Genomic DNA, 12593 nt, shown 5'->3' with positions numbered 1-12593 from the left:
CTGTTTGCCGGTTTTATGTTTCGCGAGCGAAGCTTCACGCAGCTTCTTGTCCTGCGGCTACGTGTGAATAAGGCTGACACTGGCCTCCGTTACGTGCGTCCGGCCCTGCGGCACCGAGCAGTAGCCTACCATGTTGCGCGCCTTCAAGGGCAGCCACTACCTATTGTAGTGCTTTCAAGCGTTGTAAAGGCGACACTCGAAGCGGGAAAATTTCGCCACTAAATGACGACCGCAGCGTACGAGGGAATTTAAACTCGTTTTCAGCTCGCTTCGGCGCGCCCGAAGCAGCTGACGCGGCCGCTATGTCCACGTGATCCCTCCTAGCCCGTCACGCCGACGGTGGCGCCAGCTTGTCCAGTGGTGGAGATCGAGGCCAATACGAACTATAATACGGCCGCGCACGGGTGTGTCGTCTGGTCGGGAGGCTGGAATATGCCGCGTCTCGTCGCCAGGGCGGCGTGCAACGCACTCTTTTCGACGCGCCGCCTATCCAGCGCTGGTTCCCCATACCCTGAGGCGCTGGTGCGCGTTTTCATGAAAAAACAGCCGCTTGCGCTTGTTTCCGCCCTTTTTGAACCAGATATTCGTGTTCAGGGGACTCAAAACTGTAGAATACCGTAGACAACTCAATTTTTTTCGAAAAGTGTTTCAGCTTCCCTTTAAATGAGCCGCAGCAAAGCTGTAAAAAAGCAGTAGTAATGCTGTTCTAAGATCCTCTCGCTCGAGCGAGATGGTCTTAGAAAAAAAGCGCAATGTAACGCGATCTGACGGAACAGCTCGTCATGCCAGTGTTTTCTTACGTCCTCGTTCTTTCGCGCATCCTCCCCTGAACCAGACTACTGAATGGTTCTGTGCACGCACTGACGATCCCGACGGAGGCAATACCACTGACATGAGCAGCTCCATATAAGATGCCACGGCCCATTCCACATGCCGGCTGCAATTTGACGCGGCCATGAGGCAAAATATGCGCACAAGGTACCTAATGGTAACGCATCAAACAGCTCACAGCCCCAATCCTTTATTACACGCATATAGCGTGGAAAGATGAATTACTCACGCTCTAAGTGGGCACGGAATACGAACCGCTTCGCAGCGCAGCCAGCTCCGTAAGACAGACGCCATGAAAATGAGCGGATGTGGCATCATGGGTTATAGCGGACGTGACGTCATGGGTGAACGTAGACATTTTGGGCACCTTTCGTCTGCTGTGCCCCGGCAGACGTGACACGGCCTGAGCGGAATGCTACAAGTGTCGTCTGCTACGACGCCTCTCGCTCTTTCGAAAGGTTGCGTCGGCTGTCACGATTGCTGAACGTCTTCAAGTACTTTTAAGCACATCTGCTGCAGTGCTAGCGAGGACGCCAGTGGCCTCCTACGAGTATGCGCTTCCGAAGCGTTACAGCGTGGCTTTGCGGGTACCCATTGTGCGACACTATAGACTACAGCTAGGAAGCAGCTATCTTTCCTACCACAAGTAAGTCTGTGTTCTCAAAATCCTAAAACAGGCATTTCAATGAGCACATAAACGAGCAATGCAAAATGAAGCTCTCAATAAAATTTGATTGTCAAGCCACTAGAAGTACAACTGTATATGTCTTGTATCAGTAGTGCCTTCTTTGTCCTATTCTGAAGTTTCATAAAGCACGTAACGCTACAGTACCAACCTAACACACTTAACAAAGAAAGGTCCAAACGCTCAAAACATGTTCTCTCAACGTTAACGATGCCGCCGCTTTCTCGTCACGGCTTTGACGCCACACCGTGACACAAGCATCGCCCCAGTCGCTGGCCCAGCGCGCTATCGCCACTCCGAGCAACATAACAAAGGCAGAGAGCTTTTCGTTTCCCACTGCAGGTTATATCAATTGCGCTTGGAGCGAAACCAAAACTGCCAAAAAATACTTGTAGACTAGTTCGCCAGTCAATAGAATGCCAATCCGAAGCCTGTACTTCCCATCATTCCCATGATGGTTGAACGATCGCAGCGCCAGATTTGCCTCTAGGTATACTAATATGAAACTCTATGGGTGCGGTAAAGCTAAGGTGAAGCGGCGCCGTCAAGTGTGATGACGTCATCGCTAGGCGAGGATTTGCTGCGCATGTTCGCCGGCCTAAACAAACAGCTTAAACAGCATCACTGTTCAAAGTCTATTTACTAATTAGAGAGAAAATCTGGGGGCTTTTGCTCTTTTAATATATGACTGCCTGTGCACTACAGTCAAGAAGTTTCTTTGCTCATTTTGTATGCGTTTGTCCCTAGGCGTGCCGGCAAGTATCATCGTCCCGCTGTCTGTTTGTGCCAGGCTAAATTCGCCATGAAAGTCCGCTACATGTATCCCGGGCTTAAGAGCTGCGCTCTAAAGGTCGTTTTGCCATGTTGGTAAAACATCGATTAGACATGCATCTCATCAGCGGCGCAATGCACTATAGCGAAGGCCGGGCTGCCACGTTCTGGAACAAATTTATCTAAAATTTTCGATGATCCTTCACTGTCTGACAATGCTTCGCAAATAGGGATGTTTCAGACCTAATCGAATACGAATCGATTAGTACCAGAAGCAAATAGATACTTTTCAAACATTTTTTTAATAGTGAACAGCCGTTATTGCAATTAACATAAAAGGATGCTCACATCCTCGTATTCTTAAAGTTACCACGTTTCTGTGCATACATAATATACATAGAACACATGGGGATTGTGGGAGATGGAAATTCAAGATGATGAGCAACACGAGACCAAGGCGAGAGCAGGAGCCGTTAACATAGTATGTCATGAAACATTGTTTATTAATACGCACATGTACCATTAGGGCCAAAGTAGTTTCTTCGCATGCACAGGGCTCTTCACAGAGTGCGAATGACCGCTGTACCGCCTGTAAAGTACAGTGTGGCTACCTAAGTGGTGTAGCCTGCTCCGCTATGCAAGGGTGATATCATACTTTTTATCAAGATTTGTTTATTTGTCTGCAGCTGACATTTTGAAATATTTACTATGAAACCTAATGAGCAGAGGAAGCAGCTTTTATTTTCTTGTGTGGCGGTAATGTAACGGCAGAGCTTTCATCAAAGTATTGAACCTTTCCGTAAAGCACCTTGCTCTTGAGAAATGAGATGGCGCTTTCGGTGGCGTGCCGCACATTGCCTCAGCTATATGCACCGACTACGTGGGGGGCTGGAAAGCTGGAGTCCCCCCATCCCACCCAGGAGACTAGCGATGGGGTCAGGGGACATCACGTCTTTTGTACGGTTTTGGACAAGTTGACTGAAGAACCACAGTTGCCTAAAGTATAAAGAACAGCACAGCCTTAAATTGTCATGGCTACATAGGCTTGTCTTGCACTAACAAAGGAGAAGGATGATGACACCAAGAGTTTTAAATCCAGTTCACCGTCAGGGATTCCGACTGGCAACGACGGCTCTCCGAACGTCTACTGTTCCAAGTCTCTGTGCAGAATCAAATGAATGGCAATTTGATAAATGCAGGTGTTTCTTTCATGCACATGCATTCTTTTCTAAAACTTCGAACCCTTCCAATACACCCAAATCAGCTCTTATTGAAAACTTCAACTATGAACTTACCTTTAAAGGTGAGCCCAGCAGAGACTACACATCATCCTTGCGAATATAAATAAAATGTTCATAGCAAAATGAATGGGACTCTGAGTTCCGTAATGAACTCCACAGCATTAAACCTATCTTGAGCGAATGGCGGAGTTCCAGACACTGGGAAGGGCTCTACGAGGTAGCCATATGCCATGCGGGAATCGGTCACAAACACTTAATCCACAGCTACTTCTTAAGAAAGGGAGACCCACCGATTATTCAGAACTATAGCCACCTGATCTCGTTCATCCATGGCCTAACGTCAGAAGAGCAGAATGATGCCGGAGCCAAATTTACCACAGGATTTCTTAAGGCACTGTCAAATTCAACACATACTTTATCCTCAAGCTCCCGATGCTCGTGTTTTTGCGATTAGAAACAGTAAGTACTGCATTGGAGAAAGCAGCACCGAGATTTGATCAAGCAGAAAAAATGGTCACAGTCGTCAGGGAGAGTCTTAGCAGAGTTAGAGTTTTACCTATTTTGGAATGAGATACACGCAGAGGTGCGTGAATTGTAACCGAATGTTAAAGAGAAAGAAGCTCCTGTGCCAAGGCAAAGGAAGATTCCACAATGGTATGAAGGATCTGTACCTCGTATAAAGACATGTACCGCCAGTGGTTCCATGAGTTATTGTACAAAGTAGATTCCTCGTTCTACGACAGGTATCCACCAGAAATGTGACAGTACGTGATGCAGATTGAGGAGTTTTTGACTGGGAAAGGTGACAGCACACACCTGTTGAAGTTCTGCGGGCAAGGTGTTGAGCATTCATAGTATGCAGTGCAATACACCCTTGAAAACGTTTCAGGATGTTGTAGAGATGCTTTCGGGCAATAACTGTGAGCAGCTGCGAGATCTTTTGCCCGAGGTGGCATCCAGTCACGATCTCGCCTACGATAGCTGCCGAAAGAGAGTTTCGCCGAGACGCACCAGCGTCATGGGCACAGAGGCAGCTGAGGCAAGCAATGGACTTGTCACCATGTGATCAAACATGGCAGCGCCCATGGCACCGCCGTGAGAAGGGTCACCAGGTACTGTGCTTTTTTATGTAATGGCAAAGCTCTCATCCAAGTATAAGTACTCTGCTTTTTTTATGTAACGGCAGAGCTCTTGTCAAAGTACAGGTGCTGTTTCTTTTTAAATGTAACGGCAGAGCTCTCGTCAAAGTATAGGTACCCTGCCTTTTTTATGTAATGGCAGGGCTCTTGTCAAAGTTTCGGTGCTATGCTTTTGAAATGGCTGTGCACACTGGGCCATAAAAATCCAGAGCACAGAGATGGCATTCCACTGCCCTTGCTGCTCTTAAGTGCCCTGCTAGTGTTCCTTGTGCTGACACTACTGCTGCATATGTCATTCTCGTGTATGTGGTACAGCCAAGTGGTGACGGTGTCAAGGCGTGCTCTCCTGATGCTTTAAGTTCAGCTTGAATAAAACTTTATTAACACAGTCTTCGCTGTACACATGGCGTAAGTGCCCTTTCTATTACAATGTTAGCCATATGTAATAAATATGCCAACTTAATCAACAACCAGCTTAAGTTCTGAAGCCAAGTTTCACAAGTGTTAATGCCACGGCAAGCACAGAAATTTGAGTTCAATATTCAGCACCACTCATGGAGGTTCTCCATGAGAAAGTACTGCAACTTGAGTGTGATAAATGTGCGAACACATTCATGGTACACCCTAGGACAAGTAGTCACAGTTACGATGGATGAAGATTTCCACAGTTGCACCGGCTGCTTTTTCAGCAAACTGTCAACAGCACCAACATTCTGCAGGAACCTGAGAGAATACTTTGACCAACTAAGCCGGTGCATGGATATGCACAGTTCACTATTCTGTTAAAATGCAGCAAGTTCACTTGGGCCATTGACTCTTGGTGTGGGCAAAAATGAAATTATGAGGCACGCCGTAATGGAGGACTCGGGAAATTTAGACCACCTGGGGTTCTTTAATGTGCACCTAAATCTAAGTACACGGTTGCGGCCGCCGTGGCCGGGATTTGATCCCGCGACCTCATGCTCAGCAGCCCAACACCATGGGTGAAATGTTGACTAAGCAAACTGTACACAATTATGTTAAGGCAGCTGGCTGTTGAAAGTGATGACTCAATTGCACACATGGGCTACCCACAGATGCAAAAAGAAAAAAAGAAAGTTTTAGATTAGGGCATGCAACAGACTTGCATTCCGATTGCATACGCAAGCCACTTAGACCCCATCAAACTCAAGGAGACTGGGTTCTTGGGTACAAAATCTACTTGCCTCCCCTAAGTAAAACTCTCTAAAGTCAAACCAAAAAGAAATGAAGTGAGTCAACTCTCTAGAAGAGAAAGATATAAATTAAAAATGATGTCGCTCTGTTAATTCAGTCTCATGACTGATGTATACAAAGATTAGGTAGCTGTTAAACCAGCTTTCCAACATAAAAAACCCTCGTTTGTTCCATTCTCCTCATGTATACAATGTCTGTCTATGTTTTGCATCCTGTGACTTCTGCCTTCACGTTATGAGTTGCATAAATGCAACGTCCAGCAGAAGCATTTTAAACACATTTCATGCAAGTAATCAGCATACAGTATGCACTTCTGTCAGGCATAGTCATTAGCAAAAAGTATAAGGGTCAAGATGACGTGAGACATGGCTGTCGAAACACCAAGTTATGATTGTTTTATGTCACATACAAATGTATATACAAAATATCGTAGGAGAAAGGAAACAAATGTTTCGTAAACTGCTTCAACATAAAAATCATCACTCAAATCATCACTAAAATGATGGTACATGTAAACAGAAAGACAAAGGCTAGCCTGTCAATCACGGCCTCAATGCTGAAGCAGCTGAAACTGTTGGTTGTAATTCAAGCCTATTAGACTTTATTATACAGTTACAGCATGATCCTAGCACAAACTTATTGCCGCTAACATAATACTAGCAAGGCGCACCCATGAACAGCACTGACAGTTGCAATATCTTACGAAGCTGTTTTCAGCCCATTGCAATGTAATATAATAAAGCACTGCTTGACAACTGCCTAACTGCCATTTAACTCTTAACTAGCTCTGACAAAGGGCACTCGCACAAAACAACATCCTTCTAGATGAACCACAGCTGTCCTCGTGTGTCCCTTACCATACATTTATCCCAATCCATTTCAGCGTGATGGTAACATGTGGAAGGCCGCAGTAAAAGGCAAAGACTTACATTTCTCTAGCCAGCTGTGTCACAGTGGGAAGGGGAATTGTCCAGGAAGTGCACACTGCCCGAAAATGTTTGTGCTGCACAAACGTGCTCCACATAGTGCAATTTCAAACTTGTGATGTAGTAGGTGTAGCAAATGTGCTTTTGGGCTCGTTGTGCAGATGATGTTTCAATATTTGGAAGTGGCGAACCATCCCATGATTCTGTTTGTGCGGGGTGAAAGGGGTGTCAATGACAACGCTGCTTGTTAGATACATCGCAGTGGCCCGCTTGTTTTCACTTTGATAGAACAGTGGGTCCAGATATTATGAATTTTTATGAAAACAGCTTTTGTGCGTGATTTTACTCTGTTTTCTTCGAGGTGGACAGAATAAGCCTTATGTTGCGAAAGAGGCCAGAACGGTGCAACCCCTTTTATGTTGCAAGCCATACGACTCTCAACCAAATGTGTGTCTTGCTGAATAAGTTGACACCGACAATAAACAATTCTGGTACGCTCACACAATAATTACAGTCACCTTGATCACTGCATGTGAAATGAGCATTAGGGGGTGAATCGCAGAGCAGACACATGTGCATTCCGTTTCTGCTTCGATAGCACACCAGCAGGCTCAAAGCAATGTCGCTGTGTTGAGCAAAGCAGCTGTTGTAATTATACATGGTCTGATGGCCAAAGATCGGCTTCTTTTCAAGTAAGCGTCAAGGCCCTTAAGCAAACAGTTAATGGACCTGACACATAACTCGGCAAGATTTAACGTGTTTTGTAAGTGTACGATTGTCACACAAAAGGTGATCAATCGTCTCTCTGTGCACATAATTGTCTGCATGGCAACAGTTGCACTATCTTTGCCTTGCATGTCTACATTCGCATGCAATTGCAATAAAACATGCACCAAACATTTACAAAGCACATTCCCAGCAAATTGGGTGCTGCAAGATGCAGTAGCATAAGTTGAAGGAAGAAAGCACACCTCGGAGGGTGTAAAAATGTTTGACAAGTACACAATCTACTTTGCTTTTACTGCCTTACTGGGCATTTTATGAGCTGTATCAAAGGGACACGTTAACCTCAATGAGCGCATCGAAAATCAGTTGTCCCCTCTCTCAGAACCAAGAAATGACAAAATAGGCAGAAAGAACAGTCAAATATACTAACTTCTCACGTCTGCTTCACTATCAGCAGTTTCTAGTAACAATTATTGTCAGAAAACTTGTCCCACGAAATAGTTACTGTAAACTTTTGTAAAACCAGCCATAATCTTTGCTGCACTGTTGCGACCATGCATACGATAGTTTATGCTCAAAACCACTAGCAAATACTATACAGGAACCACCTTCTGTGTGTGCTCGCACATCCATGAAATGCGTTCCGACGTCACAGTGTAAATAATGAAAAGGTCTGTACAAAACACACAGACAGAGAGTTTGCTGTGACAGCAAACACTAAGGGCATATTCACACTGGCAGCTGACAAAAGTCCCTAAATGGCGACCACGGAGCTGCTGACAGTGACTAACATTCACGCCAGTGATTGTGACCTCACCACATCGAAATGTCTCACAATTGCGATGATTGCTGGCATTGACGTCTGTTCATATAACCATGACCATGCAATATAGCCATCAGCATATTCCGACATCCTGCACTGCTGATTGGCTCAACAGCTTTGTGACTCCAGTCACGGAGAATCGGTCAATAAGCAACTTTATGAAATAAGTCAAATTTAACATAGCAGAGTGTGGATGCAGGCCAGTTTGTTATTCATAATTTTGGGAAGCTACCGCAAGAAGACATGAGACTCGAAGAAAGGGACAACACGAAGCGGTACTGACAACTGATGATTTAATGAAACAAACACCAAGCTTATATAGATCATACACACGTGTGCACCTGAAAAGCAACACAAGAACCAATAATAATAATAATAATAATAATAATAATAATAATAATAATAATAATAATAATAATAATAATAATAATCCCTTATTTCACTCGTGAAGTGAGAGAGTGCGTGAGAAAAAGCTGACAAGTCAGCTTGACTACTTCCCAGCTCCCCGGAGTACAAAATACAAGAAACAGAACACTTCTGGCAGGGCAACATAAAACCACAAATAAATAGTAATAGTAATGCAGCAATAACTTGTCCACAACAGTGAGAACAACTAACTCTAGAAATAAAAAGTTTTTTTAACTTTTTAACAGCACATTGGTACTTTGCAGTGCATATTCCGTACATGCTCAGAAATGAAAAACCATATGAAATTCTGTCATGAGAAAGGAGTTTTGCCACAGAAAAACAATTTCAGTTTCTGGTTTGATGCTGTTTCAGGAGTGAATCCGTTGTTATGGCAGAAATTTAACAAATGCGGTAGCGTTCTGTTTACCATTTGTTGTCTGTATCCGGTTCTGCACGTTTTGATTAGCCATGGCTGTGTGCTTCGACTCTCATAAGGTGTGGTCCTTTTAGAAAGCGATGCCAACCGTAGTAGGGAATAGCTGTTATTTTTTACTTCAAGCTTATAATGTGAACGCAAGCAATGCAGATATAGCTAGTCTATTTTCATTATACAGCACTTCAATAACAGAGGGTGGGAAGGGTGACTCATGGGGACGTTTTCAATATTTCTTAAATAATTTTTCTGCGATATAATGATTCTTTGCAAATTACCTTTTATTGTGTTCCCCCAAACTAATTGGCAATATTTCATATGCGAGTAGAATAGCGCATTGTACAATAGAAGCTTAACCTTTGGTGGTAGAATATATCTGTTGGCGTACGTCAGTCCAATGATGTGAGACAGTTTTGACACAATGTGGTCAATATGAATGTCCCAGGTCGTATTTTCACTCAAATAGACTCCAAGTATTTTATATGTGCTTACTATTTCTATCTTTGAATTGTGCAGCTCAATGTCTGAGGTAATGTTAATCTTCTTGTTTTTTGCACGGTATATGACAGCCTTCGTTTTACTAACGTTTATTTTCAATTTGTTAAGTTGCGCCCGTGTATCTAATTCTACAAGCGTTCTGTTCTCTCTCAGAATTATCTCATCCGTACTTCTTGCAGAGAAGAACAGTCACATCATCAGCATAAATGACAAATTTCACCATCGGATCGACATTAACAATGTCATTCAAATATAAGTTAAAAAGAAATGAGCCCAGAATACTTCCTTGAAGTACACCAGCAGAAATTGGCAGTATATTAGAAGAGTAGCCATTTAAATACACGTACTGCTTGCGTTCACTAAGGTAGAGCGTCAGAAGCGATAGAACCGTTCCATGGAATCCGTACATTTCAAGTTTTTTTAGCAGGATGGAGTGGTTTAAATAATCGAAAGCTTTTGTAAAATCTACGTATATTCCTAGGGCTACTTCTTTATTTTCGTGCGATTGCAGGATAAATTCTTTTTGTTCTAGCAGTGCCATTTCTGTTGATCAATATTTCCGGAAGCCATTGTTTGCTAAAAGTTGTTATTCTAGTAAGAACCATTTTTTCAAATCCTTTTGAAAAAAAGGGTAGTATGGAAACTGGTCTAAAATTTGTCAAATCATTCTCATTTCCTTTCTTCTGCCATACACTCACTTTGGCAAGTTGCATTTGCCCCGGAAATGTTCTTGATTTAAGCAAAGGTTATATATGTGAGCTAAGCACTCTGTTACGTCTCCTATCGCAAACTTCACTGGTTTTATTGCAATGCCGTCTGCGCCACCACATTTGCTATTATTTAGCCCCATGAAAACTGACATAACCTCCGATTCTGATATTGGCGTTAGGAACACTAACTTCTCGTTTCTTATATGATGAGTATTAGAATCAACGAAATTACTAGCTATCACTGTGAAGTAGCTGTTGACTGTGTTAGCTAAATCAGTGCCTGTGAGTTCCTTATCTTGAGCCTGAATTTTTGTTACTGGGCTTGGGCTTGTAGATCTGTTTAGAAGTCCATTCAGTTTCCTCCATAATTCATCCGACTTATTCATCGAGCAGAAAAACTGGCTACAGAGATATTGATCACGTGCACTGCGTATTTCCACTGCTAGTTTATTTTGAAACACTTTAGAAACTTTAAGCATCTCAGGATCCCAAGTTTTTTCAAACTTCTTATATAGCCTATCCTTTTCATAAATTTTCTTCAGCAATTCAGGTGTGATCCATGGCTTCCTAATGTTCCTTCATTCCTGTGCATATTTATAAGGGGAGCACTCATTGTATATACACAGAAAACACAGAGTGACCTTAAACAGGGGTGCAATACACCCCTGTTTAAGGTCACTCTTTGTTTTTATTGGTTCTTATGTTGCTAGTCGGGTGCACACGTGTGTATGATCTATATAAGCTTGGCATTTATTTCATTAAATCATCAGTTGTCAGTACTGCTTTGTGTTGTCCCATTCTTCAAGTTTCATGTTTCCTTGTGGTAACTTCCCAAAAATCATGGTCAAATTTCAACCAAGGCGATCATTTATGACCATTGCTTCGCGACCAACTTCGCCCGTGTGAATGCGCCACAAGAAACTGCCTCGGAATACGCGAGAGCAAATGCCAGTCCATCGAGAACGGAGCAGCTCAGGGAGCGGGGTGTGCCACACGCATATGTGCCCTCAGCTCTTCGGGCAGGCCGAACAGTCTGGGACAGAGCACACAGCGCTGCGGCTGTGTGGCCACCGACGGCAGGGTGGTGGTGGCGCCGTGCTGCGCGTGCAAATGTGCGGTGAGCGCACCTCGCTGGGTGAAGCTGTGCGGGCACAGGGGACACCGGTAGGGCCGCTCCCCCGTGTGCGTCCGCAGGTGGCTCTTGAGGTTGCACTTGTGCGCAAACGTGCGCGCACACAGGCGGCACTGGAAAGGCCGCTCGCCCGTGTGGGTGCGCTGGTGCACAATGAGGCTGCACTTGTACACCGTCGAGAAGGAACACTGGCCACACCGGAACTGGCGGCGTGCTGCTCCCATCTCTGGAACGTCGAATGCCGACAGGGTCGGAGAGCCTGCACATGCGGGACACACCATGGCTCCAGTGTGCCCAGGCTGCAGCAGCAGGGCTACAGCACCAGAGAGAGACTTAACGGTTGCGCTTCTTGAAATTCTGCTGTTCAGAACAGTGCACACTGAACACAACGCGATGCTCTTGGGCAAAGGTATCTACCAAAGAAAATTTTCTGGCTTGTAAGGAAACCCATGCTGACGATTATACTCAAATGATGCACTTATATCTATGGCACAATTCAATCATTCGTACAAGTATTATGGGCCCGGCGTAAACACATGCTATTGCACAGTGCTGTGCGCTCTTGTTTGCTATAGGTATTTACGTCGATTTAAAGCGTACTCTTCTCTAAGCCCCATCATGCATATTTCCCACAAAACTACTAAAACATGATGTCTTTTACGGGATTAATTTCTAGAACAGTGCTGATGATGTGGCCAACTGCATTGAGGTGCAGTTATCAGAAGCTACGCCAAATAGTATTACAGGTCCACACACTTCCAAGCAAAATAATATGCTCTCACTGATGAGGCCGTGAGAGCAGTGCTTCATTGCTGCTCAATAGCATGACCAACAACGTAGCCAGGTTTGCACTTTGACCCCTTTCCGAGCAAGAAAATGTGCAAACAACAGTTATGCCTGCACTGCCACAGAGCCAGAAATCTGCCAGGTTTGCACCTCAGGCCAGGCACATGACAGCACTAGGCCAGCTGCTTAGACAAGAGCATGACACCACGAAACAATGTTTGAAATGCCAGTACCTTTACTCCTATGACACATTTTGCAATTTAGAGGAT

General features: G+C 44.3%; 1 protein-coding gene across 1 annotated transcript; it reads right to left on the bottom strand.

Moving 5' to 3' along the window:
* Positions 1-11378: 11378 nt before the first annotated feature.
* LOC139047106 (zinc finger protein 32-like) lies at positions 11379-11819 on the bottom strand. The gene has a single exon (XM_070521068.1). The coding sequence runs from the start codon at positions 11817-11819 to the stop codon at positions 11379-11381; it is 441 nt and encodes a 146-aa protein (XP_070377169.1).
* Positions 11820-12593: the final 774 nt, after the last annotated feature.

The sequence above is a fragment of the Dermacentor albipictus genome, chromosome 6 (assembly GCF_038994185.2).
Source record: "Dermacentor albipictus isolate Rhodes 1998 colony chromosome 6, USDA_Dalb.pri_finalv2, whole genome shotgun sequence".
In the NCBI taxonomy this organism is placed as follows: Eukaryota; Metazoa; Arthropoda; class Arachnida; order Ixodida; family Ixodidae; genus Dermacentor; species Dermacentor albipictus.
Note: the sequence above shows the minus strand (reverse complement) of the source record. Positions and strands in the feature narration are given on the sequence as shown.